Genomic DNA, 27,999 nt, shown 5'->3' on the forward strand with positions numbered 1-27,999 from the left:
AGGGAGCAGAACTGTTCCTGTCGACCTCGAAACGAAATTACCCTTTCATGAGCTATGAGTTGAGCTGATAAACGTGGAATGCGCTACTGACATGCAACTCATTAAAAATGGAAGCAAGCACACATTTATTATACACCTTGCTCAACATAATACAGATTAGTGAGCAAACTATGTTTTACACAATGAGTTCTATTACACCTGTAGCGTTGGTGCCGGGCTCTTTCATAAAATCTAAATCAATTTCGATTTCTATTTTACAATTTTCCTCTTCCTTTTACTCATCGATCACGTCGTCCATCACTGATCAAGAGCATATGTCTGACGTAATAGCATTTTACTTCTCCCTTTTTTCCCTTTTTTCCACAAACACGAACCACCAATCGATGACTCTATCAGAACTGAAACTTCGTGCCTCCCAAACCAACGTCACACACCACACGGGGCATTAAAATCTTAATTGACCAACCGCGCATTGGACCACAAAAGACTTCCGCAGTCGTGCGGTGCGGCATGAAATAAAACACGAGCAATTCGTTTGCTGTTGTCTTGTACAACCGACGAAGATCGCCCAGCCGTGGCGCAGCAGTTCAGCAAGATCGCTAAGAAGCCGCAAACCGAAAACAATACAACTGTCTCTCACACACGCACACCTCCCTATTGCTCATTTGTTTTACTGATGTTTGAAGCAAAAACAGCAACAGAAAATGATTTATTTTCGTCTACCGTAAAACCCCATAAAAACACAGGCCAGCTTAGTCTTCTGTGAACACTTTTTCCTTTCATGCATTTTTGCATTTCTATAGCGGACGGACACACACACATCTCATTTTTAGGTCGAAATCTCGTTGCTGCTAGCTTGACATTCTCTTTCATCACTTCTATCTACCACGATGCCCTGGTCTTTTTAATTTAACTACCTCAATCAAGCACACTTTCTTGTGGGTCATTTGGTGAAAACGAGGGTGTTGAATTGGTCATGGGACAGATAAACCCACCACCAAACTGAAGCGAGAACTGCGGCACATATTCCATAAGCTTCATAGTATGTTTTGGGAACCTTCACTTTCTCATCGCTCACATTTACTTTCTACGGAATTACAGACACAGTTCTATATAAAGCAAGAATATCACCTAATATCACAACATTTGCTTGCACTTCCCGCGATCGAGAAGGACTTGGGGAGATTAATTTACATAATGATAAATGAAAGACCGCTAGCATAATAGGACGTCTATCAATACACTCTCAGATACTGACATGCTAGCTGAATTGTTGTATAGTGTAGTGTTTCTAATTTATTTATTATCATCAATTTAGTTTTTCGAACCCAAGGTAAGTTAAGTAGCTCCTGTTCAGATCCGACACCCGACGACTGAGCCGAGATCCCGAACCTTTAGCACTAAATGTATATTGTATATCCACAACAACAAGCAACACGGAGTATATGCAGTTTGACTGCTCAGTATAGCTCTACTTCTAACTATGATTACGGTGCTATGTTAACCAAATACGGCCAATAGCAGCAAATGACGATAGAAAACATGTGGAAAAAAAGTGCCGAATATAAAGGTAGGCCAATTTCGATGCGAGTGTATCAATGTCAACCTTTCGTTAAGCCGACGTATTAATAAAGCAAGCCGCACTATACACATAAAAACACGATCCTTTACTAGAAGTATGACACAACAACACTGAACGGATTAACAACAAAGATCCTATCAGTTCACAGACATCACACTACAAACGTTAAATTGTTTACCCTGTGGTTATAAATATTTGTATATATATGTATGTAAGAGTGTATAAAATATTGATTTGTGTTGTGTGTATGCATGTATGATGATCAATGTGTAGCTGGTCGTGTCGACTACTATACCAATGCATAGTAGTGCATAATTTACGAATATCCTTCGCTAAGCGACAAGATAACAGCCTAAGTGTAGGTAAGTCAGTTGCATTCGGCAACATGTTCACATATGGCACGAACAGAATGCTAATAGATGGCTACAAAAGTTTATCTGTCCTATCGATGATGCTGCCAGTAAAACATCCACAGCTTATTGCAGCATGACACCGAGTTGCGTGACATATCGTCGCGCAGGTTATCCTCCTGCATTGATGAACCTCGTCCCGTTCTGTCGTCATCGTTATCTCCATCGTCACCGTTTAGCTGGGGGGTCGAACGTCGGAGTTGTGATATTTTTGAATTTCTTTTCAGTCCCTGTGCTGTTTCGAACGAGCGATTCAAGCGACGATCGTACAACGACACACCAGTGCCGACACCGGACGTGTGTCCAAGGGCCATATAGTCGCCAATGTATCCACCAGCTTCCGGTGCTGGCGGTGGTGGACTCGTGTCTCTATCGGCAACAACCGCATCCAGCTCACGACTCGTCGTCCGGTGCCGATACCGATGGTGATGCGGAGAAGCATGATGATGGTGCTGATAGTACGAATGGTTTAAAACTGCAACACCTGGAGCTTGATTTGCATTCATCCACACGGTCTGTTGCTTTGAAACGCGCGACAACAGTGGCGTATTGGTGTTTGAGTTCATGAAAATGTTATCGTAGTTCGAGCCAGATCGTGCTATCGGATTATGATAGGCGATGGTGGATGGTGATCCAGTCTTAAACGTGTTAATCGAGCGCGGTCCACCGTTAGTACTGCGGCCGGACTCTTCCGAGTGTGATCGCCATTCGGTACTGCCGTAGCCTCCGATCGAATAGCGAGCGCGTTGTGAGTGGTGTTGCTGCTGCTGAGGCTGTAGTTGCTGGTGCTGCTGAGACTGCGGGACACCATTTGCCGTATTGAGGGTCGCGATCGAGGCGGCGTAAAGATTGAAACTGTTCGGACTTGCTTCCCGCCAAATGTGTGACGAGTTAATGCTGTTTGTCGAGGTGTGTGTCCTGCTGTTCTTGATACCGCCACCGCTCGGAAGATAGGACGACAGTGAAGAGCAGGTGAAGGGTAGTTGTGGATTGGACGAGGAAAAGTGTTTACTTGTTTTCAGCTTTCCACCACGGATTGGCAAACACGGTGTCCATGGTAGCAGTGCTGTGGTTCGTGAACATTGAAGTGCCATTTGGAGAGTGTTTGTGTGAAGGAAAATCAGGATGGTGCATTTTATAGGCAGCAGAACCATTAGAACGTGTTATTACGTCACGTTTACATTAAATCAGCAAAACAAAAAAACGAACGATCGATAACGAATTATGTCGTCGTCACGCCGTCATGAAAGGAATGGGATTTAAAGGAATTGAGAAAAGAGAGAAGACATAATACGATAAAACAGTTTAGCCTTCTATCTATCGTTTTCATTTCATTTGCAATCTCATGTGATTTCAACAAAAACGAGCGATGCAAATCATTAGAAAAAGTCTTGCCAAGCTTTGATAGACAATTAAACACGATAATAAAAAAGATGCAACATTTAAAAATAAAATTGCATGCTTAAGATGTGAACTTAAAATAGTGAGAGAAAATGTGTGAAATCAAATACACAAATATTATAACACTATAATGGAAACAGGAACAAGATCTTATTGCCCTATTTTTCCGCGCGAAAATACACAAACAGAACTGAAAAGCGTGCCGTGATTAAGCAACCATATCGTAGAATCGGAGAATACTGTCCCACACTTGAAGCACTAACATGTCCACAATTTGAAGAAAGCATCTTCTGACGCCGCAGCGTTGCCCCCAACACAAATGTTTTCGCTTCATCATGACCACACACAATAAGCCTATACCACACCGGGTGCGATTAATAAATAGCCAATTATTAGAGGACACTTAATGAATAACTCAAACAAACAACATATTACAATGGCGAGAAAATAAGCATTCCACGTGGTGAGATAATAAAAAATTATACACATACCTGAGTGCATCGTGTTGCGTGAGGTGCTCTGGTAAGCGGCACAGTATGCTTCAATGACGCGCAGCACCAATGCGTCCTCCTCGTAGGTGGGCGAAACCTTGCTGCTCGAGCTGAAAGACAGACAGTGGTGCACGCTGTCGGAGGCGTTCAAGCCCGAACTGCTTCCTCCACTGTTGCTATTGCTCCCACCACCGACGCAGCTAACCGCCGCTCCACCAATGCTTCCCGTAATGCTTGCCGTTGCACTTCGTCCGCCTCCCGATCCACCACCCGCCGCACCACCGCCAGCACTACTGACGGCTACCGAGCTTAAAAAGGCTGGACGCAATGGAGGTGCCGGTCTTAGGTTTGTAATGTTCCAATTAACTAAAATTAAACAACATAATTTTTCGAGTGGATCAGTTGGAGACGGTGCAGCTAGGTACTGGCTAGAAACTCATCGTTTTTCTTACCTTTTTCCGAAAAACCTTTTTGATTTGGTGCCGCCTGATTTGCCTCGTGACGATTTAGGTTCAGGGAGTTCGGGGAAGCTAACAGACTTGGATTCGGTGGATGTTGCTTTAGTTGCTGTTGCTGGAGCTGCTGCTGCTGTTGCTGAACTTGATTGTAGCTGAGATGGTGATTGAACGATTGACTGCGTTTGTGTTGCGACATGTGCTGCACGATACTGGACGTGCCGCTCCGAGACGGGTGGCTGTTTCCGGTTGCTGACGGTGGTGACATCTGTGTTACAAAAACCAACGGCATTCATTAACGATCAAGCATTTTTTCAAGCAAGAACCGAGGCTTCTCAGTTCCTTAGTAAGCAACCAATTCACAAATCCATTCATCATTCACATTGAACTGCCCACAGCACAGGAAGTGAAGGAGATATTGGAGGATATATGCAGCGATGGTTTGAAATGAGCTGATAACAAAAAATTCACGATACTTCGATCGCAAACGGTTAAGCCATGGAAAGGTGGTGCAGGTGGATGAAACAGTGCTCGAAAAGCGAACGTGAAGGGCGATTGATATTAGTGTGCATTCGGCTAGTCCGCGGTGTGTCCTATGAAGATGTGATTATACTGATGGGAATATGCTCGCTCGCAGGGCTCAGGCAGGGTGCATTGGCTAAACTTTATGTACAACAGAGCTTTATGATTGTAAAAACAAACAAACACACACAAGCAAGCACATCCGCATTCCTGGTGATTTTGCGCCACGTGTAACAACCGCAACGAAACTAGTAGAGCATCACCAATATAGAGTTTACTTTACTAGACTCATTCGGTGAAAAAAAAACTGTACACTGCTCTGCGAGATAAAATATTGAAATTACATGGAAATTAACAACCATACTGAATGAGAAGAACACAAGCAACACAAGATGAAAGGATGTAAATGGAAAACGAAACAGAAGAAAAACACAATAAAACCAACAACAGGAAACAGCAAATCAAAACAACTAACTCAATCAACAACAAAAAAACGGAAGAAACACTCTTGCCTGAACCCCGAGCGGCACCTTCATGGTTAGCAGAAAGATTGGGACGATGTAACGGACCATCATCACCACCGGAAGGAATCACCCTGTCACCCTGTTGGCTGGTCGTGGGTTTGCTACTAATAGTAATACCTCTATCATGACTGTTTTCACCACTACACGGTGCATGGCGTGGCGACAGTGGCCCAGAGGCCGGTGGCAATTTCAGCGACTCGTTGCTCGTGACGACAAATATCGGTAACTTTTCCTTTTTCCACCAGTGTGCATAGAGACCCGTTTTGTATGTGATCCTATCCGCCGCAGTCTCGCCGTACGGCGGTACGGACGATTGTGTGAGTACGCGCTGCGTAGCAGCTGTGGACGAACGATCGAACAGATTCACTACTATACGGCTGCGGCCAGAATAGTGTCTGGGTTCTGAAGCATCCCGACCGGGCGAGGAGAATGATGATAACACACGATCCTCACTGCGACTACGCACTGTCCGCTCGTTTCCTGCTTGTTCGTAGTGCAGAGAATGTCTATCGATTTGTTCGGACTGTTCCAGCACTACCGGGGCCACTCCGATACCACTCGCCACAGTGGACTTATGCTTCATGGAGCCTTGCCGCCGATTATGGGACTGAGAATTATCATGAGCATGCTGATCATTATGGTGATCGTACTGTCCACTATCAGTATAATCGAACTCACTCTCACGAACGAGCGCAAATCGACCCAAATTGTGGCTTGAGCGCGATTGTCTCAGCGCATACGACTGGGAACACTCACGTCCCATGCCATCGACCACATCCACCCCGCGAGTTTCTCGATCGTGCAGTATTCCGCGAGCTTCAGCGTCCTCGCCCAGCGTACGCTGCTCTGCATAATCACAAAGAAGAAAATCACCGGAAAATTTAGCGGGCCCATCTGGCGACGAGATCGTACAACTACCGGCCATACCTGAATCGCTCGAATGGGGACTATGGCCCCGTGAATAGAAACTACAAAATCGACACTTATGCTCCGGACAGTTGGTACCACAACCAGTCATTGGGTGGTGATCGGAACCATCTTCTCGACGGTTCTTGAAACTTTTATCATATTTTGCTCTATCTCCACCATGCACACTGTTGTTGTTGGCATCGGGCTTCTTAGCAGATAGCTCCACATACTGATAACTAAGACAACGTCTGGCAGATACGCTTGTAGCAGCTTCCAACATGCCTTTATTGCTTCCTGCCCTCGCTTCCGATCCTTTGGCCGTATTTGACTGTGAATCGTCCTTGTCTTTTCTATGATGATTTGGATTTAGCACAAGTTTTTTATCAGAATTTATTGAATGCTTACGGAATGGTGATTGCTCCCGTGACAAACATCCGAGCATCCGATCTGGCATGTCGAGAACTTCGGCTGGAGGAAAGTTGTACAGCAGCTCGGCCGTTATCGGATCGGGCACGGGAACGACGGCGGGTATGTCTAGCGAACTGGAATGTACACTGTTACGATCGGTACTGCCCGCGCCAATAGCTGTGTTGGCGTTTGGTGGTGAAGTCGTCGCTGTGGGTCCCTGTCCATCTCCAACCTTGCAGTCTTCTTTCCACGAAGGAATGTATATTTCCGTCACTGACGAGTTGTTGAAGCGATTGCCTACGAAGTACGTCGGCATGCTGTGCCGTTCCTCGGTGATCGTTTTCTGTTGCAAAGAGTGTTTTATCTTCATTGACTCGTCCAGATTGAGCAAGTTCTCGCAGGCCATACGTCCGTGGGGTGCTCGATGTTCGAAGCTAGACATTTGCGACTGTTCCGAACATTGCTGTTTCAAATCGCCCAACAGCAAACGTGCCGTGGATGTATGGATTCCCGACGCTCGTGCAGCGTTCGATTGACCGCTGCCCGCATGTGCATCGCTATTGCTGTTGAGTGATTCCCGATCGTTCAGGCGCAAATATGGTACAGCAGCTGAACCGATCATTTCTGAACTACGTGTTCTACCATTATCACAATATGCTTCTTCCGAAAGATTATCCTCTTCTTCTCTCTTTTCCGAACTTGTCGCAGAAGTTTTCCTCGTGTCGTTTTTATACTCAAACGAACCACCCTCAGTACAGTGCGGATCATCATAACTTTCATACACTGTGCTGTCTTCACAGCTACTATCAGCATTCGTTTTACTTTTACCAGCAAAAAACGTGATCGTTTCGTACGCATCGTCATCTTCCTCCACATAATCTACCGCATTTTGTCGTTCAAAATTCGACCGACTCCGGGAGCAGGACGATGAGGCACAGGACGAGCTTCCGGAATCGCTAGAATTGTAGCTGTGGTCGCTCGGTTGGTGCCTTTCATCTGAAACACCATTTCCTACTTCCACTTCCTTTCTGTTCTGTGACTGATCTGAGGATTTCGCCACAACTACACTCTGCTCTGGCAATTCGGCACGTACCGCAGCTTCCTTCTCACGTCGTTGCATCCGTACTGTAGTTTTATGCCGACGGCGTCTCATGATGACCTCCTCTTTAGCATACGTTCGTGTCACTTGAGGATATAGCAAAGCTTGTACGACATATCGCGACAATTCTCCCGCCCGAAAAAGGCGCCGGAAATAGTTGGTCAGCTCAGTGTACGGGGCGGTAGGCGGATAGTTAGACGGAGGAAGTGTCGCCACAAACTCTGCACCATACATTCCATGCCACTGGCCACCACTATCATATGCACATACTGATACACGAGTACTGTAGCCACGAGAATCGAGTGCTAACTGTTTTTTACCCTATTAAACCACCAGACGGAATTGGTTTGTACGAATAAAAAAAAAACCATTCATGATCAAAAAAGAAGATGCCAACCGCCACCAGACACGTGTTTCGAAAAATCGAAAAAGGGTGTTTTTTGTGAAGATTGAACAAATTGGAGAAAAAAAGAGAAAATAAAGATTTAAATGATAGAACCCACACACACTTACAGTTCATTTGTGAACGATCATAAAAACAACATAATAAATCCTTAATGTACATTCCACCTAAGAGCACCGTGATCCCCCCACTCACATTCATTTCTGTCCATAGAGAAGTATCACACCTAATACCACATAGAAAACACTCATACACACATGATTATTACTCACATGAGGCGGAGGCTGTGGGATATTTACTGCTGAGCTGCTAACGTTGCGCTTCATGTCCACCGCTCCTGCACTGCTGTTTTGTTCGATCGCACCAGACTTGGGACTGAGCAGTTCCACCCACCGATTGGCCTCATTCGGCCCTTGGCACACGGCTACGATACGATCGATCAGTGTGCCACTGATTTCGAACGCATTTTTGATCTGATCCGTATCCTCCAACCGATTCACAGTGATTCCCGTCAGAGGAAGTTTTCCCTCATACTTGAAAGCGCTCATTCGTTGGCTTACGCTCAGTATTAGTAGCGTTTGAGGAAACAGCACCAAGTAACGATCCTTATGCTCCGGCCCGACCGCCACACTTCCCATGTGTATGATGTCACCGAGCGTACTCAATTCAGCGCCCTGCCAACCACGCACCGGCCCAGTCAATATCTGCAGCTCTAGCTCCTTCTGCCGCCGGGTGGCGGAACAGGACGAAGCTATGTCCTTGTACACGGCAATGCTACGCTGCGTATCGCCCCTATCCGGATGGCCGCTCTCCATGTGCCTTTCCAGCTCTTGCAGTATGGCGGCATATTTGTCCAGGCGCCGGAAGGGTTTCGAAAGGCCTGTGGTAAGGACCAGCAGACCCGGTTTGGCTGCACCCTGCTTTTCCATGAACACATTTAGCTCTTCGCTGTTTGTAAAAACAATCGGAAAGAAAGTAAATTACAAAATTAGAATAAGAATCTACCACCAGCAGGACCTGGAAACCTGCAAAATGTGTCACTTACCGAAACTTATCAACTATCACAATGGCACGAGGATGGGCGGCACAGTAGAATTGGTGTATTTTCTTCATCGTTGGCGCCTTCGATAAGAACACTTTCCCTACGCGATCGTTACAGTCTTCCAGTGTTTGCAAAAATTCTTCGTGCATTTCCACCACTTCTAGAAAGTTGCACATCAGCTGTGTGTATTCGTTGGCAGCGAGTCTAACAATAGGTGCAAAGAAAAAGTTGTAATACTAGTACTTTAATCCAGCAATAACGAGGCTTTACGTACATCTGGCTGCCTTCCAGCGGTTCCAGGAAGTTTTCGGCCAATCCTCGCAGCTCGGCGACATGCGCTTTCTCACTTTCCAGCAAGTCACGGAAGACGACCGATCGGAAGGCCTGTATTTCCTCCGGCGGTCGTATTGTTTCGGACAGGGGCAAAGGTCCTGGTTGGGGTGTACCACATAGCAATCGGTAAACTATTTTCGCTCGCAAATCACACACTTAACTTACCGGCATATTCCTTAACATAGTTGCTGGGAAACCAGCCCGTTTTGTCGCCCAATGTACCTTCCCACCAGCCACCTTCCTCGCGCTGTGTCAGTGTTATGATGTCACCCTTCTTGAAGCACAGTTCGTCATTGTTGGAACCCTTGAAAGAGTACTGTGCCTGTACCGTAATTATCGAAGCGTCCATTCCGGAGCACACCGCAATGTTCGTTCTGTAAGTAAATTCAAAACATGAAAACGATGGAAAATGAATTTCCTTCACGTGGCAACAATATTCATTCAAAACAGTATGCAGTATGGCAACTCTTTCTTTTACAAATAAATCAACCCTGTGCGGTAGGGGATGGCGGCAGATCGAATTCCACACGCTTAAAAATAGTCGCCTTGTATGTCTCAAACACGCCCAACCCAATACGTGAAATATGTTCGGAAGAGGATGACGACGAGCATCACATATGCGTACGTACGAATGGCAGTTACAATTTTCCATATCTCATCCAACACAGACAGTATGACGCACGGATGAACCTTTTGACATTCGGCAATAGTAACGGACAGAATTGTTTAAAAGAAATGCTTTTAAAGTGTGCTGATCGATTCATCTTTCTCAACGCATATTTCTTAGCGTCGCAACTGCGTCAAAAAAGGCACAAACGAGGATTTGTTTTGTATTTTGTATAATTTATTTATATCAAATCAAACCTAAGATATGTTACTCATTTTATCCACGATCTCCGCGCTCGATCATCTCGAAAGTAATGGATTTTTTATGAGATAAAGTTAGAAAGCCCTTTCGAAAGAGGGATCGATTCGGAGATCTGATTCCCGATTGATGCCATCCATTCGTTGCGGCAAACGAAAATATGGAAATATCGTTTATCTTGTTTAATTCTGCGAGTTCTTGAATTTAAGTGTATGATTTGTGTGCCCTGCTACTGTGAGAAAACGAACAGATATATCAGTATCATCACCATAATGATGTACCATACAAGGACAACATAGTTTTGATGCATAGTCATGATCAAGTGTTTGTTCTGTGAACTCTGAACTGAACTACAAGAGCAACGTCTGCCGAACCCAAACTCGCGATCACAAGTCACTGGATCACTGGTTAAATCTTCATGGGCTGCAAAAGGATGCCTGCCAGTAGTTGCTCATCGCTCATTTATTCGACGGATCCTGCGCGCGATATCATAGGTTTCTACGGCTTCAGCTTGCTAAATTTCTATAATTATTCCGCGACTCTTGGCTCGTGATCACGCGACTTCTCCCAGGAGATCTTTATATTACAAATGACCGTGGGCCGTGGGACGGAAGCTGCCGATCGCAATACATATATTGCTGCGTGGTGAAGTATATCTACAAAACGAGGAACAAAATTGATATTTGATATATTTGCTTGCTCAGACCACCACACCACAATCGCGATCTTTCCGTTCACTTACGCTTTTAAAGAAGCACTACGTTAATGTTGCGTGAAAAGAATGGCCAGAAACCAAACTGACAATGGTCAATTTAACACGTACACACTACGCGCAGAGATACTAGTCCCAAGCTATGGTCGTGTAGGATCGATTAAGAAACGGTTGATTAAGAAAGTTTAGAGACGATCAAACACCTCCTCCACGTTCACGGGAGAACGAGCAATTCTTTCCTGTGGAAATCGCACCCAAATACTGGTGATTCGGGCTTACACACCGTCCTAAGCGCACAGCACAACCGATTCGTCCCACTGCTGGGTTGGTCTGGTCTCTGATAGCACATAACGAGAACTGCCAAAAACTGTTTTTTTCGCGACAGACAGGCGAATCATCCAAGGAAAAGCCCCCAGAAAGTCCCCGCAACGCTCGTGATGCGTTATTTTCGAGGAAATTTATTTGGCAAAACATATTCTTGAAAATATAGAATCCCTTAGTCTGCGGCTGCCTGCCCTAGGGAGCTGACGAGCACAAGTGACAGCACCCATCGCTTCCATAATGGCGATGTGTGGTGGCATCAACCAAAATGCCACTCAAGAGGGAAAAGAAGATACATAATACATCCGCTGTAAAACTATTACAAAGTGAGATGCTTTTTTCACAATAAACGTCATAGGAAGGAGGCAACCAGCTTTACATAAATCTTACTCAACTTTGTTAAATTGTAATTTGGAAAATTTAAGCACCCACATCATACACCATTGCCATTCGAAGCGAAAGGGGATTCTCCCAATCGATTTGTATTACACCATGTGAAATGTGCGAAAATCACAACTAGCAGGCAGGCTAAATAACTCATTCCACTACACCCTGCTGAACCCTGGCAACGGTCCAAAAATGGGAGGGTGAGAGGTTTGAAAATTAGTCTCATAAACAATTCACCCACAAAACCGACGAGAACGATGATGCGACGTTGCTGGTGGCAACACACACGTTGCGCGATAGATTTATTGTACGCGCGCGCTTTGCTTTAAGACACGTGGAGTTGGATGTAACTAAAACAGCAAATAGATGCAGAGAATTTCCTTAATTGTACGAAGCGTTCTTAAGGAAAACTTGCAAGAAATCTTCTCGTTTCAACAAAAACTGCAAATATTTAGACAAAGTCTTTTATCTTTTTTACCGTGTGACCAAACATTCTTCGTGCGGATTGTATGACAAGACACATCGTTTACAACAGGTGTTTTCATTTGACCCCCCCTCCGAGTGGTGAGAAAGTAAGAAATACGAAAAAAATACCGAGGATTTAAAACATATTAAATGCTTCACACCCTTGGTTAAATATAGCTAGGAACAAGCGTTTGCCTTTTTGTCTACCGAAAGCTAAACAGTTTTACAGATGAGTTACGATCGGCATTCTGTCCCCTTAAGCAAGCAGAGCCGAGAAAGCGACGAGGAATATGTCCTTATTACATTTTTGTTATTTTTCACCCGTTTTATGACCCACCCGGTTGCATTAGTCGATGGAGTGTTTTATCGGTTAGGTTGCGTTTTGAGGAGCAGATCGACGATCAGATTGTTGATGCCGCTTTTCACATACCGAGCGCGATCGAAAGGGCAATAAACCAGCACTCAACTCGGCGTGAGCTGTGAATTCACGTGCATGCATTTCCCAATCCGGGTGGACGCCGCCTCTTTTCTCCGTTAGTCGCAGACATTTGGACTCTCGGAATCGAACGAAGCACACACACACACACATTTTGTTTTCTGTCCACTCAACAACATTGATCCTCTGCTTGCTGAATGTTCCCGTGCACCCATCGTGCGGCAACGCTACGATTGTGGTGCAGGGCCGCGTTTCAAAAGATTCATTCGACGCTCGATCGTTACTATAAATAGAAAAATAAATTTCATGGCGACACAGGCAAATGTCCAATGGCATCCGGCGACGACACCAAGCAAACAACATCGATGATACGATCACTGCTGTGCTTCGTCTGATCTTCACCTAGAATGAACGCATCATCATCATCATCGTCACCTCGTAAGCGGTGGAAGTTGGTCGACGTTTTTTTTTTTTTGCGGTTCAGCGATCAATCAAGCCCGCGTTTGCCGTTGCACTTATCTCTCGCTAAAGCTTTTATCGCTTGGTCAGTCATTCGAATCATCTTTTTGGACTTCTGATAAAAAGGACGTTCAATTGTTGGCGGGTGGAAGGTAATACAAAGGGCGTTCAATTGTTGGCGGTTAATAATAAGGAGATAAAAACGAGCGGAATGTTTTCCAAACTAGGAAGACACATATGCGCCTGGCCTTAGACATTTGGGGTCCTCCCCTGCCGAACGGCAAAGCAAGCATAAAATATTCCCATACCCAGATTTATAATTAGCATCACTTACATTCGGAAGAGGAAAAGTGAAAAATCTCTTTCAGTCAATACACAGGCCACACCAGTAACACTGTAGCCGCAGCCGCCGCCGACACCCGTCGCTCTTCACTACCAACCAAAGGGGACAAGATCACTGGCACCCAAAAATATTTTCTTTTCACCTTTTTAACTGCCGCACACCGCTTCACTCGATCTTCCGTCCGACCATGCCACCACCGTGTTGCTGTAGCGCAACCCGTTAATAATGTTTGTGTTCTTCGTCCCGGACAATGGATCCGGAACCGACACAATCACTTGCTCCGACACGTACTGGAACACAATGGATTCTCTTTTTCTAAGCGAAACGCTTGGCTTGGGGACACTCCCGGTAGAACGGTAGGACAAATCTTTGCTTTCACAGGCGTATCACAGGCTAAAACAGCAGCAGCAACTATCTTCATCGCCGAGCACGATCCAAAACAGGACAGAAGAAAAACGCCCACCCCGGGTGCGGATGGTCGGTCGGCAACGGAGAAACCTTCTGCACACGCTCTTCGTGCGTACTCACTTACGAACAGCAAACCAAAAACAAAATTTCGACGTGACCGCGTCGGTTAGGCACAGAAATGTTCATCTTCCCGCAGAGGACGACATTTTACACGGTTCGACACCAAGAACCAAGAAAAGTAGTTACACCGCGTGCCCGTCCTTCGGCAACACCGACGAGCACCGACGGAAATTCTTTTTTGCTTTGCTTTGTGTGCGTGATTAATTTCTGCTCAGCTGTCAGATGATGGCAGTGTTGCCATCGCCGGCCCCATTTTCCAGTGCTGTTTACCTTGACAGATGCAATGAGATGCTGTCTTGAGACGCGGGTTGTTTACATTTCTTCATCACCCAATAAAACGGTACGGAAATATTCACGATGACCGCGATTGATAAAATACAAGCTTTGGATCACATTGAACGGGAATTAATACTGTGCTTGCAAAGTGCCGGTAAGTAACACTTTCTCGATGTACAACTATTTCCGTTCGATTTCCCCGTTCAAATCCGTTTTGTGCTTCCTCTTGGCAGGAGCCGCCCTGATGGAGCTGAGCAAGGAAAAAACGAGCCAAAAAGCAACGGAAACAAACGTGAACCAGTTCCTAAAGTCGCTGAACAGCGTCGAGACGAAACTGTCCGAACAGATAAACTATCTCACGCAGGTTTCCACCGGACAACCGCACGAAGGTTCCGGCTACGCATCCGCTAAGGTACTGCAAATGGCGTGGCACCGCATTCAGCACGTCAAGTCACGCATAAAGGATCTGGAGGAGTGCAAAATGCGCTACATACAAGCGAATCGAATGCAAAGTAACCGTGTTGGACAGAATGCCTCATCTAGCACGGCTGGCGTTATGCTGTAGAGTGAAAAGTATTTAATAAACAAAACCATGTATTTCAATCCTTAGCATCTTCGCTAACATTACTAACATGAGTCGTCGGTGCTTTTTCCTCATTCACTTGTCCTATTCCGAAAAACTTGTTCACTATTACATGTCGCACACACTGCAGCAACACGTTCCGCTCATGCCGGATGTCTGAGTCGAGCAGTTTCTCCAGCATTGTGTTCTGGTTCGATCGACGAAGCTTCGAATAGTCCAATAAGGGTCTGTTGCGTTTTATCGCACCTTTACCCTTGAAGGTGTTGTTGCCGTGTTTAGAATTTTGTTGTTTGGATCCTTTTCCCGCTGAAGAACTTGGTGCATTTGTGGATGGTCCAGCTTCTACTTCCGTACCCGCAATGGCGCTTGTTGACGATCCAGCAGGAACACTCTCGTTCTTCACAATTTCTTCACTGACAACTTCTACAGCTTTGTTGGCAGCATTTTCCGTACTCGTACAAATTGACTGAGTTTCTACTTCGGTTTTCGGTCGTGTTGATCCATCCAAGTAACGATTGGTTCCATTGCTAGGCACTTCGCCTACTATTTCGCCTTCGCTGAGCACGTACTCTGATTCCACTATTAATTTCGACTCTACCACTTCATCTGCCGGTTCTTCCTCGTCTGACTCACTTTCACTACTTGATCCGTAGTCCCCAAGCATTGTCAAGCCATTCAGTGGTGGATCTTTGTAGTCTTTTAACGTTGAAGTTCCTTTGAAGCATATTCTACCCGGATACTCTTCAACTACCGTCGACGGTACTGGAATCGTGGGCCGCTTTCTACCCTTCGGTCGTTTTCTCCTGGCCGTGGGAGGACCATTGTCTCTTCTTGGTCCGTTTTCCCGAGATTCGTCGTTCGTTGCTGAAGGCCATTTCGGAAAACGATCCTTGTTTTCCTCTATACGTTCACCGCGAGTAAACCGTGCTTCCTGTGCATTTTGTCTTAGAATAACATTCTGTTTCGTAGGGTAACGTTTGCGACGTTCTTCTTTCCATTGTTCAATCTCCTCTTCCGATGGTCCCACCGAGGTCTCCTTCGAAGCAGCACCATCTCGGTGCGTCTGGCGCTGATGCCGCTTCATGATCATCGGATGGCCAACAAATTTACAACCCGAAACGGTACACGATGTATGGTTGGATAGGTGTTGCTGGTAATCTTGCTCCGTGCGGCAATTAACGTCGCATCCTTCGCACCACAATTTCCAATCCAAAACTAACAATTCCGGTTTCACCTCCTTATCGAATCCACCATTGTTCGGGAGCCTTGGTGGACGGTTGTGTTTACCTCCTTGGTAATTGTTTTGAAAGTTACCACCTCCTGGCTGTACATGCCGGTTGTTTCCATGGTTTGAATAAGGTGACCCACCTGCTGGACGCTTCCGTGGATTGCTCAGGAACCGCGGGGGAACGGTAGTACCACGTGGTCCGTACATCGGTGGCGGTTGTTTATCGCGCGCTAGCAGCATTCCGTTCGGTGTTGAAAAATGAGGATTCAGGTGACGACTAAAGCTATCGAGACTTTTCTTTACCTCGTCTTTAAATTTGGGCGGTGGTAGAAGAAACTTTTCGGCTTCAGCCATTGTTATGATGTGAAGCAGGCGCGTGGTCCGTTCCTGGCTTGTTTACAAACTGTTCTGCACCATCCAGCGCAGTGTTGCCAAATGTTCAATGGAATACCTTTTTGGTAGCAATTTCTTCATGCATATATCTTTTTATTCTCCTAAAATATTTAAATTAAAGTGAAGCTTGATATTCTTGCATGGCTTTAAGGTGTTTTGTTTTAAATAATTCTATCGTAAATATATACTTTTTGGGATTTTTTTTCCATATTTCTGACATATTCGACTGTCATTTTGACATCAAATTTCAGTTGTCGGTAAAAGGAGCGTGAAAAACATAGTACAAGCTGTTTACGCGTACGTTCTGGTGCGAAAAGGCAAGTTTTTTCTGTTCTGCTGTGAAAGTGTTTTAAGTGGATTACCTCACAATGCCCGACATCGAGGAGCCGACTGTGGCAGAACCGACGACAAAAAAGGATGATGCCGGAACTACAGCAAAAGCGGACAAGGATCGGGAGACATCAAGAAGCGCTAGCCCACCAGCTAACCGATTGAAATCCGTCGTGACTCGACGGAACGATACGATAGAGGAAGGTGAACTGTCCTCGGAACCTTCCTCCTCTAGGTCACGTTCCCGGTCCCGCTCGAATCGATCCGACATCGACAAGAAATATGAATCCCGCAGCAAAAGACACGAACGAGGAGATGCTAGAAGAAGCCGTTCAAGGCGACGATCTCGGTCGAGGTCCCGATCACGTTCGAGGAGTCGATCACGTCGTCGCCACGGAGGTAACCGAAGACGGCACCGGAATCGTTCCGATTCACGATTGCGTTCCTATTCTCGATCCCGCTCAAGATCTCGTTCTCGGGATCAACGCCGTTACAACCGTCGAGACGATGACGCGTACCGAAAGAGGGACTCGGGAAAGGGAAACGATAACCGCACAAAACCCGACCGAAGAGAGGAGGAAGGTGACGAGTCATTGCTACGGAATGAAAAACCGGCGATCCGCAAAACGGTGGACTTGCTAACGTCCAAAACGGGCGGCGCGTATATTCCACCAGCCAAGTTGCGTATGATGCAGGCGGAAATTACGGACAAAGCATCCGCAGCCTATCAGCGCATTTCCTGGGAAGCGCTTAAGAAGTCGATTCATGGCTTTATCAACAAGGTGAACGTGGACAACATTGGCGTGATTACGCGCGAGTTGCTGCGGGAAAACATAATCCGTGGTCGCGGTTTGCTTTGCCGTTCCATCATCCAGGCACAGGCTGCTTCACCCACCTTCACGCACGTCTATGCAGCGCTAGTAGCGATCATAAACTCCAAGTTCCCAAACATTGGGGAACTGCTGCTACAACGTCTGGTCATCCAGTTTAAGCGTGGGTTCCGACGCAATGACAAATCGATTTGTCTTTCCGCGTCTCGTTTTGTGGCGCACTTGGTCAATCAGCGCGTCGCTCATGAGATTTTGGCGCTGGAAATTCTGACCTTGCTTGTTGAAAATCCGACTGACGATTCGGTGGAGGTTGCGATCGCGTTCCTGAAGGAGGTCGGCCAAAAGTTGACGGAAGTGTCGGGCAAGGGTATAAATGCGATTTTTGAAATGCTTAAAAACATCCTTCACGAAGGAAAGCTGGACAAGCGCGTACAGTACATGATCGAGGTGGTGTTTCAGATTAGAAAGGACGGGTTCAAGGATCATGTTGCGGTGGCTGATGCACTCGAGCTTGTCGAGGAAGACGATCAATTCACTCACTTGATTATGCTGGATGAAGCAACTGACACGCAGGACATACTGAGTAAGCAATATGGGTTTCATTTGTGTACAATTTGTGGCCGAATTAGAGTTTTTCCTCTCCTCTTTTCAGACGTTTTCAAGGTAGATCCGGAGTATGAAGCAAACGAAGCAAAGTATAAAGAAATTAGCCGGGAAATACTCGGCAGCGACGCTGAGGACGACGATGAGGATGCAGATAAGAGTGACTCATCGAGCGGTGACAGTGAATCCGATGACGATGAAGCTGGCAGTGATTCGGACGAGGGCGAGAGTGGTAAACAAAAGCAGGACACCATTATCGACAACACGGAAACCAATCTTATTGCGCTGCGACGTACGATCTATCTTACGATACATTCCAGTCTCGATTACGAAGAATGTGCGCACAAGCTGATGAAGATGGAACTGAAGCCGGGACAGGAGCAGGAACTGTGCCACATGTTTCTCGACTGCTGTGCCGAGCAGCGAACGTACGAAAAATTCTATGGTCTGCTTGCGCAACGGTTCTGCATGATCAACAAAATGTACATCGCACCGTTCGAGCAGATCTTTCAGGACACGTACACGACGACGCACCGGCTTGACACGAACCGTTTGCGCAATGTGAGCAAATTCTTCGCCCATCTATTGTTTACCGACTCGATCGGTTGGGATGTGCTGCAATGCATCCGACTCAACGAGGAAGACACAACCAGCTCGAGCCGAATATTCATAAAGATCCTCTTTCAAGAGCTGGCCGAATATATGGGACTGTTCAAGCTGAACGCTAGGCTAAAAGATCCAACGCTGCAGGAACCGTTCTCCGGTCTGTTTCCAAGAGACAACCCGAAAAACACACGCTTTGCCATCAACTACTTCACCTCGATCGGGCTCGGTGGGTTAACGGACGAGTTGCGTGAATTTTTGAAGCATGCCCCAAAACCGGTCATTCAACCATTACCCGCTGCACCGGTTGCCCCGAGCGGTTCGAGTGATTCCGATTCCAGCAGTTCTGATTCTGATTCGGACAGTACATCGTCATCGTCGGATTCATCATCCTCAGATTCGGACAGTAGCAACAGCAGCAGCACCAGCACGAGCTCCAGCTCTGAATCGGAGAAAGGATCAAGCAAACGTAAAAGCCGAAGAAAGAACAAAGAACAGGAAAAAGCTTCAAGCAAACATAAAAAGCAAGCTGAAAAGAAAAAACAATCGGATAAAAAAAGATCGATGCGCAGCAAACAAGGGGATAAGGTTCGTATCGAAAAGATGAAAAAGAAGCGAAATGATGAAGAAGAAAGATACGAAGATAGAAGAAGACAGGAGAAGAATGAAGATAGCTCAAAGAAGGGTGAAAGATGTGGAGGAAGACATCCGCCGAATGAGTATGAAAATCGTCAACATCGTCATCGGGCTGATGATGATGACGGTGGCGATTTTAGCCGCAGTCGGGAGCAACAAATTTCCAGGCATCATCGGGATGAAGCGTTGCCGCAAAAACGTCGTGATCGAGAGCGGGACCAACGCGTTCGAACGCGTGATTGTGAAACCAAGCGCGACTACGATCGTCGTGATCATCATCGCGATCGTGGATATGAGCAGCGCCGTTAAATGCGTGTGTTTGTGTGCGTTTGTTCATGAGAGCTCCTTCCTTTAACTGATATGTAATTATGACTGTTTTCGAAAAATACATTTCTTTTTCACGTCCATAAGCGGATCTGATTTGTCTCTCTTATTACCATTTTTTATTATATATGTTTGTTTGTCATTCCCGGGCTTTGTATTATAGACTGTAAGCAACGTAAACGTTTGGCCGTAATTGTCGAAAAAACTGAAAACTAAGTAGCATACTATACATCATTTAGATATTGTTAAATTATCATCGGGACAACAATTGATCAAACAAAACACCACAGAGCGCGGTAGCAATATTTACAGAGATTTTAACCAAAAAAAAAGATAAGGCCGATATCCCGCACAAAACACACACACACATACACACACTTACGGCTTGAGCCGTTTACCAAAATGGACACCAGCCGATGTAGCACTGGCAGAGATTTTCGTTGCTCGTTGCTTGCTGAATCAACAGATCAATCTGCCGATTGACGGCCACTGGTTCCGCTTTGCCGAAATCTTTACCGGTCAGCTTATCCTTCACACGGTCCACAATCGCACGGGCCTTCTTGTTCGTCACATCGACTGGGTTCTGCAGGGCCGGATAGTTCCCATCCGGTGCGTCACCTCCAGCAGGTACAGCAGCTGAAACACCAGAAGGCACGGGAATGGCGGCTTTGGCACCGCCCGAAGGAACATTTACAATGGCCGATGCCTGACCAGGCCCACCACCACCACCCCCAACCGGTATCGCTGTGCCTCCATTACCGGCATTTAGCTCATTCAATCGAGCGTCTCTTCGGGCGTTGTAGCTCAGGATCGAATCGTCGTCGTGCATACTTCCCGTAACACTGTCCATATCGCCCGCATTCTTCGAGCGGCGCAATCGATCCGAATCTAGTAAACGCCAGTTAAGCAACGGATCGTACACGAACGCTTCCAGTACCGCCATCAAGCTGTCCTTGTTGCGACGCAACACGTGCATTACACTCTCGCATGTACGCCGGTACGTGCCTTCGATTCCGGTCACCTCCATCGCATTAATTAGCATACGCGTCAGCCGGAAGGGAATCTTCTCTGGAAACTTTTCTCGCGTCATCGCCACCTGCAACGAGAGATGGATGTAAAAAAAGTGGTCCACTACATTAAGCTACTAGCGATGTGCACAATGACTCAAAGTGTGAGTGAGTTTAATCCTGCATGTGGAACTTTGATTTCAAATCAGCCTAAAGAGTTAGTTTTCTCATCTCTAAAAGCTTCAGACAAACGTCCCCCCTCAAGGTCTACCTACCTCGAAACAATCGCCGAAATCAATATGTAGAATTTTTCCACTCAACCGATCCAACATCAAGTTCGATGGATGGCGATCGCCAAGTCCCAGGATGTAACCCACCATTGACATAACGGCCAACGATCGAATATAGTTTGTACGTCGATCGAACCACTGCTCGGAGGAAGGACTCTTCAGCCAGAGCAGTTTCGCCAAATCGTCACCCTTCGTTTGATCGAGCGCGTATTCAAACACTTCGACTTTCTGCATCACCGTCAAATGGTCGTAATCCGGTGCCATCCGTAGCATGATCCGATGCTCAATGTTTAGCATCATCTTCTTCGAATCCCTATAATCGCGGATTAGCTTGTGAAGTGTGTCACAGTGCGGTACCCATCCGATTAGACCCGAGTTGGTGCTGAGCGGTATGACAGCATACCGTTGTATTGTTAGATTGCGCCGGAACGTGTCCCGATCGTTCAGTAGCAGTGTGTTGACCAGCCCGAACAGTTGCATCACGCGCTCGTCTTGACGCAAATCTTCGTGGCCTTTCAGCAGGAACATGTAGTTTTTGCCATTCGAACCACGAATGCATAGCTTCCTTGGACGCTGCTTCGAGCTGATTATCGTAAGGTTCGTTTCGATGCTTGCTATACAGATGAGTTGCTGGCCCGGTGTATAGCTGCCAGGGACTGCCAACTCCAGGTTTCGGCAGGCAAGCAGCTTCGGACTAACGTACTGCAGCTCCAGCGAGGTAAGCTGTACCAGTTGGCGGGAAATGCGCCGGAACACGTGGTAGTAAAGATCCCACGCTTGATTTAAATCACGAATGTTCTTCGAAACCTGACGAAAGACCAACGAACACACAAGGGTTAAATGAAAGAGAATTAAAGTAAACAGAAAAAGGAGACAGTAACCCACTTACCTTATAATTCCTGCACCATTCCTGCGCCTCGGACAAATCACGCCCGTAAGCCTGATTGAAGGACGATTCTTTCAACGTTTGTGGCCCGCGCTGCAGCATCGCGTGCAGCGGTTCCAGCGTCGCAAACATCCCATCTACATTGTGCTCCCCGAAGTACAACCGCGATGCTTCTTCCAACCCTTCGTGCCACTGTTCGTGCCACAGAATCGCCACCCGTATCAACTCTTCGCTGATCAGTATCACCTGAGTGACCAGCGTGTTTGAATGTTCACACATGTTGTTTAGAATTTTGTGTGCCGCTTGTTTGCGTGTGGCCGGGGCCGATTTTGATGCCACAGTAAGCGGGTAGACGAGCGCTTGCGGGTGTGTTTTACCAATTTCTGTTAGCAGATAATTGATTAGCTGTCCGACAAGATTGCGCGGCGTGTCGATACGTGCGATCAGCTGCGGTATTACCTGGAGCCACGTATTCTTATCGATCACACGCATCCCTTCAACCAGCGCTTCGTACACCTCCTCGTACTGGGCGTGATCGAACCAGAGCGTGAGTAGCCGTAATGTATCCTGCAAGGAATTGCCCTGCGAAAGATTTATCGACTGGAAGAAGCCTCGTACGGCCGGTACGGCGTAATGTTTGATCATCGTGCGCTCGGCCGCACTGCCCGGATTTTTGGTGTACTCTTCCTGTTGCTTCTTTGCCTGCACCACTTCAAAGTTCATGTACGCCCAATTGTGCCACGCCTTATACCAGTTGGAATCGTGCTTTGTAGCTCTACTGTAACACATGAGAATACCATTCACCAGATGCTCCTTGAGCAGATTGCCACTGGTGGAACTATTCTGCCACAGGCCCAGCTTGAGGAAGCAACGTGCCAACAGTCGTCTATTCTCGTCCTTCAAATCATCCTGTCCACCGGCGCCGCTACTTGCCGTGAATGCTTGCGGACTGAACGCAGCCAAAAAGCGATTAAGATGATCGTACGCTTCCTTCGTGTAACCGGCCATATGGAGATGTTTGGTGTAGGCGAACGTTACGTGCGGTTTATCGATCGGAAGCGCTTCGCTCAGGTTCTGCATCGGGTCATACTCGAGCAGCATGACGAGCGTCTTTTCCGACAGCTTTAACGAACCGTTCTTTCGGCAAAGCGAGGCAAACTTTAGCCACGTACGAATGTCTTCCTTCGGCGAAAGTACCAGCGAATGCACCTGTATAACACGCTGCCAATCCTCGACGAGCCGCTGGCCACCGAGCAACCGATCCCACCACATCGATTTGATCGTTTCGCGCCGTTCCGGGATCAGCTTGTACTGGATCACTTCCTCCAGTTCGGCCAGCATCTGTACGCATACCATCGCACCGTACGCTCGCTCGTACGATTCTCCCGCCATAGCGGTCAGTTCCGTGTCGAGCAGATCGCGCGTCGAATCGATCAAACTTTGCGCCAGCTCATATTGTTCGTTGTGTACCGCCAGCACCGCCCGATAGAACGCACCGTCCTGCGTGTCCTCGGGAATGCATCGGACGAACCGATGCATACCTTCCCAGTCCTGCAAACCCCAGGCAGCTGCTGCCGCCAGCCTGCCCGCCTTGCTCTGTCCTTCCGAACCAAGCGTATCCCAATTTTCCGTTGTTACCGTGTTCAGTGCGGACCATTCACCCAACGCCTCCAGACAACGCATTTCGCCCAACCGCGATTCTAAATCGTTCGGATTCGACTTTAGCTTCTCATTGTAAAGGGCCCGTGCCTGTTCCCAGCTATGAAGCTTCTCGTACCATCGTACCTGAACCTTCATCTCCTCGGCACTGGAACGATGTCGGCCGGCGTACTCCAACAAACCTTCGGCAGCCTCTTTCTGCTGTAGCTTATTGTTGATCAGGATTAGTGACTCAAACAGCGACTGATGGTGTTCCTCCGTTTGGTGGAACTCTTCTTCTTTATAGTGAAGTGCTTTTGCGTACGCACGACATTCCATCGCACGTTCGCCCAAAATCTTGGAATCGATCTTCAGCGGATAGCTTTCGCAGTGTTCCATAAATTCGGCCAAATTCAGTACCGTTTGTGTAATTTCGGGCAGGTCTTGCACCGTCAGCGCTTGGGTAAGGCTGTGTGCGAGATCTTGTTTCAACTTATCCGACAGATCCGACCAGCAGGACACAAACGCTGCATTGAACAAATCTTTCAACAGCTGCGGATAGTTTTGGGCCAGTGTGGCGCACGATCGCAGGGCTGGATTTTTTGACTCTTTAAGCAAAATGATACTAAGCCGCCGTAACCACTCCAACCAATCATCCTTCGAGACGCGCCGATTCGCCTTAAACATTGCCTCCAGATCGGACATGGACACGGGGAATTTTTTGATCGTGCTGTCACTCGGGAGCGATATCTCTCGATTACGATTGCGCGCCTGCCGTATGCGGAACTCGTCGTCCATCGCAAGCGTACTGTTGTTCTGCAGCTTGGTCAACAACTTCGTATACTCAACCGAAGGGATCTTGTGCTTAATCATAACCCGATTCACGAGCGGTACAAACACCAAATATTTGCGTCCCAGTTGAATCATTATCGAGCAGAGTGTCGTCAGCGCTACCGGTCGCAGCTCCGGATAATTGTCCAAAACGCGCACCAACGGATGTACGATGCGTGAAGAAAAGTCGGTAAAATCCAACACCTCCGCCAGGTAGTTGATCGTTTGCAGGGCAGTAATCGAAACGTTTAGCGGTATATCCATCGGCTCGAACAACTTCACAATCGCCGGTATAATCAGATGCAGATAGTCGTCCAGATTGTTGCCAAAGTTGCGCATCGCACCCAGCAGCTTTACCGTAACGGCTCGATCTTTCGAAGTATCGTGCAGCAGAACACGCAATATTTGCGGCATCAACTGAGGTAGATACACCTTAAACTCACATCCAAGCGCGATGGCGATTTTTTCTACCAGATTTATGATGGTCGGCTGCAATGAGGCTGTTGAAGTCGTGGATGATGTTGTTCCGCCACCACCCCCTCCACCACCTCCACCACCCTGATTGCCGCCGGTGGTCCAGAACGTCTTGATCAGCTCGAAAATATCGTCCATGAAACCAATAATGTGCTGCTTCACGATCGATATTAACGTTGACAGCTGCTGAAACAGGTACTCCTTAAGGCTCATCTCGGCTGTAACGATGTTCCGCAACAGACAGGGCAACACCTGCGACAGATACGGTACACCCTTTATACCGAGACTGGTAAACGTGAACGTAATAGCCTGCACAACGCTCAGATGATGATTGGATAGTGTTGGGTCGCGAAGAATTTTCATCAGCGTCGATATTACCACCGCCGGATAGTATTCGTCCAGCTGCGTGCTCATGTTGATCAACATTTCCGACGTGGAAAGGTCCGTCGGTTCGTCGCTTTTCGTGTCGACAGAGATAAGAATGTTGGCGCTCGTCTGACTATCGATCAGACCCCGGTTCATCTTGTGCTTGTACGGATCGAGCGCGCCAAGCAATCCGAGCACGCGAATCGTTTCCCGACGAACGTACAGCTGCTGTTCGGTTTTCAGGAAGTTTATCAATATGTCTATCAAATTCGGGTACTTATTGTACGGCACAACCACCTGCCCCGTGGCACTGACAAGCTGCCCAAACGTCCACAGCGCAACGGCACGCTTCTCCGTCGAGCCCGCATCACTCAGCATGTCGAGCAGCAGCTGCAACAGTTCATCCGACCACTTCTTCAGTACATGATGACCACCGATCACTTCGGCAAGATCGCCGATAGCGCGCAGCACGTTCAACACCACGCTCGGGTTCTGATCGGGTTCCTTTAGCTTTGGCACCAGTATTGTCAGTATCGGGCGCATGTACGACGCCACCAACCTGGGTGTACTAACAATCAGATGATCCAGCATCCTCGCACTCTGCTCCTTGTTGCGACTGACGCCCGAGTGTTCCAGCTCCGTCAACAGCTGGACCATCGTTTTGCGTAGACTTGGCATTACGTAGGCAGGGTTTATCGTCGCCAGCCGACCAATTATGATGATCGCGAGTTCGCGTATTTCAAACACCTCATCGTGGATGGTAACCAGCAGCGAACTGAGGAACCACGGTTGGGCCAGTTGTGTGTCGAAGCTTTCGTCCAGTGATTTCAACACTCGCCGCCGCACAGCAGGATCCACGTCCGTGATGCCAACGACCAGAATTTTCTCCAACACCGAGCTGAGCGTTTGCGTTAGCGTTTCGGACACGTCATTCCCATTGCTGTCGGCTGCCTGCAGTGCCAGCTTTAACAGCAGCGTGCACGTGTGGACTGCCTCGATGCGGATCTCTTGCTGCTCGCTGTTCAGAAAATGATCCGCACAACGCTGTACAAACTGAAGCAGACTGCATCCTTCGAAGCTGAACGTTCCTAACGTTTGAAGTGCTAGCACGATCGTTGCAGTATCGTGAACTTGTTGCTGCTGCTGTTGAGGTTGCGACTGATGTTGCTGCTCGAGCGTACTTAGGAACGCGGGCGACGCAACCGAATGGGACTTCGGTACGATAAATTGGGGTAGCGGCCGGTTCATCAGCACATACGACAGTATCTTCAACAGACCGGCCGTTATTTCGGGCTGCGCTTGCGGTACTGTCTCGCACAGTTCCCGTAGACAAACGATCAGTGCCGGGCTGAGGCCCGTCGACAGCATGGGTGCTATGATTTCCTTCACTTCATGGGTAATACCACCCTTCAGCGCGTGTCCTAGCAACATAACGCACATAAATACTGACGGATCTACAGGGGTTTTCCGCTTGCTCGGTGTATCCTTCGGTGGCAGTGCGGTTCCAATCAGCTCCATAATGCGCTTCGTGTACGGTTCGATTTCCTTCTCCACCGCAACGGCAATATACCCGAGCGATATAAAGGCAGCATTTCGTTCCTTTTCTTTGCTGCGCAGCAGCGTCAGCAGATAGTTTGCCACCGTACGAAGATGCAGTCTCACGAACTCCTCTCGATTGAATGCGGCCAGCCGAGGGAAGATGGCCAATAGTGTTTGGATGACGTAGGGTGATTTCGAACTACGCTGATCAAGCACCGCCTGACAGATGGTGTCATATTTTTCCTTCACCAACGCACGATACAGTGCCGACTCCTGTACACTACTGGTCTGGCGGAAAAACTTTAAATCCGTCACAACATCGTAATAGCGTGAGCTATAACTAACCGACCCATGCCCCGAACTGGTTCCGAGTTTTTCCATAAAAGGCACACGGATACGTGGAAAGAAACCACGTGCCGCTTCGTCTTCACGCTGTCCCCGAACCGTGCGCTTCTGCTCCACATGCAAACTATCCAGCTGTACATACTTTTTCTCCCACGCCGCATGCGAGCAGCGAAGAATTTCGTTAAACACGATCAACGCACCATGCACACGATCGTCTCGATTTAAATTCTTCTCGCGTCCCACCGTGTCACGCAAACACTCGAACGCCTGATCGTAACAGTTCATGTGCCACTGGGTGTTGTTGTTTTGCTTGGTTCCTTCGCGCTGTGACGTCACGATCAATACGGCACGCAGTGATTGGCCCGCCCCTTCCCTGATGGCCGCTTTGGGATCCTTTATGGCGACAAATATGTGATCGAAGAAGCTGCCCACTTGCTGGTAAAAAAACGTTGGCATAGCAACAGCTAGTTCGCGTAGCACCAGCACTGCCGCCTGCCGCTTGTTTTCTACCCGATCCTCCGACAGCCACTCGAAGGCACGCTTAATATCGAACTCGAATGAGCTGGCACCGTTTGAGCCGGGTAGCAGGGCCAGCTTTACCAGCACCTTCGCCGCCAGCTCCATCACGCAAACATCGCTCACGGGCAGCAGGTTGCGCAGATTGTTGGAGTAGCGGGAAATTTTGTTCGTCGTATTAACGACGTCACCGTTGATAAGACAAT

The 27,999-nt window shown here is 47.5% G+C and overlaps 6 protein-coding genes across 8 annotated transcripts in view; 3 read left to right on the forward strand and 3 right to left on the reverse strand.

The window, feature by feature from the left end:
• LOC126563961 (uncharacterized) overlaps window positions 1-9,928 on the reverse strand; it is a 31,877-nt gene extending 21,949 nt beyond the window's left edge. Inside the window, exons 1-7 of one of the 2 annotated variants that reach the window (XM_050220831.1) lie at window positions 9,745-9,928; window positions 9,521-9,677; window positions 9,250-9,450; window positions 8,477-9,152; window positions 4,337-4,607; window positions 3,885-4,250; window positions 1,986-3,058 (exon numbers count right to left, since the gene is read on the reverse strand). In XM_050220831.1, the coding sequence (XP_050076788.1) occupies window positions 2,025-3,058; window positions 3,885-4,250; window positions 4,337-4,607; window positions 8,477-9,152; window positions 9,250-9,450; window positions 9,521-9,677; window positions 9,745-9,928 (2,889 nt within the window). In that variant the 3' untranslated portion in view covers window positions 1,986-2,024. Of the gene's footprint in view, window positions 1-1,985; window positions 3,059-3,884; window positions 4,251-4,336; window positions 4,608-8,476; window positions 9,153-9,249; window positions 9,451-9,520; window positions 9,678-9,744 lie in introns of those variants that run through there. The other variant, XM_050220830.1, reaches the window with a different exon arrangement.
• The window catches only part of LOC126563743 (uncharacterized), a 173,475-nt gene that overhangs the window by 116,601 nt on the left and 28,875 nt on the right, over window positions 1-27,999 (forward strand). The gene's annotated exons all lie outside the window — the stretch shown is intronic.
• LOC126565594 (mediator of RNA polymerase II transcription subunit 11) overlaps window positions 14,418-27,999 on the forward strand; it is a 103,763-nt gene continuing 90,181 nt past the window's right edge. The window contains exons 1-2 of the mRNA XM_050222786.1: window positions 14,418-14,525; window positions 14,605-14,944. Coding sequence (XP_050078743.1) covers window positions 14,453-14,525; window positions 14,605-14,936 — 405 coding nt within the window. The 5' untranslated portion in view covers window positions 14,418-14,452 and the 3' untranslated portion in view covers window positions 14,937-14,944. The remainder of the gene's footprint in view (window positions 14,526-14,604; window positions 14,945-27,999) is intronic.
• On the reverse strand, window positions 14,965-16,536 carry LOC126564503 (FMR1-interacting protein NUFIP1). The gene has a single exon (XM_050221568.1). It carries the CDS (start codon window positions 16,534-16,536, stop codon window positions 14,971-14,973), a length of 1,566 nt encoding a protein of 521 aa, XP_050077525.1. The 3' UTR covers window positions 14,965-14,970.
• LOC126564025 (pre-mRNA-splicing factor CWC22 homolog) lies at window positions 16,944-19,886 on the forward strand. Its single transcript, XM_050220927.1, has 2 exons — window positions 16,944-18,318; window positions 18,388-19,886. Exons 1-2 carry the CDS (start codon window positions 16,944-16,946, stop codon window positions 19,884-19,886), a joined length of 2,874 nt encoding a protein of 957 aa, XP_050076884.1.
• Window positions 20,263-27,999, reverse strand: part of LOC126563728 (serine/threonine-protein kinase Tor) — a 236,255-nt gene continuing 228,518 nt past the window's right edge. For both annotated transcript variants that reach the window (XM_050220406.1, XM_050220407.1), the window contains exons 3-5: window positions 22,088-27,999; window positions 21,184-22,005; window positions 20,263-20,997 (exon numbers count right to left, since the gene is read on the reverse strand). In XM_050220406.1, the coding sequence (XP_050076363.1) occupies window positions 20,296-20,997; window positions 21,184-22,005; window positions 22,088-27,999 (7,436 nt within the window). In that variant the 3' untranslated portion in view covers window positions 20,263-20,295. The remainder of the gene's footprint in view (window positions 20,998-21,183; window positions 22,006-22,087) is intronic.

This window comes from Anopheles maculipalpis, chromosome 3RL (genome assembly GCF_943734695.1).
Source record: "Anopheles maculipalpis chromosome 3RL, idAnoMacuDA_375_x, whole genome shotgun sequence".
Classification (NCBI taxonomy): Eukaryota; Metazoa; Arthropoda; class Insecta; order Diptera; family Culicidae; genus Anopheles; species Anopheles maculipalpis.

What these genes read in the sequence shown, in the direction of transcription:
- LOC126564503 (XM_050221568.1), bottom strand. Translation starts at nt 16,536, where the DNA reads ATGGCTGAAGCCGAAAAGTTTCTTCTACCACCGCCCAAATTTAAAGAC.
- LOC126564025 (XM_050220927.1), top strand. Translation starts at nt 16,944, where the DNA reads ATGCCCGACATCGAGGAGCCGACTGTGGCAGAACCGACGACAAAAAAG. An exon ending in TGACACGCAGGACATACTGA is followed by an intron (nt 18,319 to 18,387) that starts GTAAGCAATATG and finishes TCCTCTTTTCAG; the next exon opens with ACGTTTTCAAGGTAGATCCG.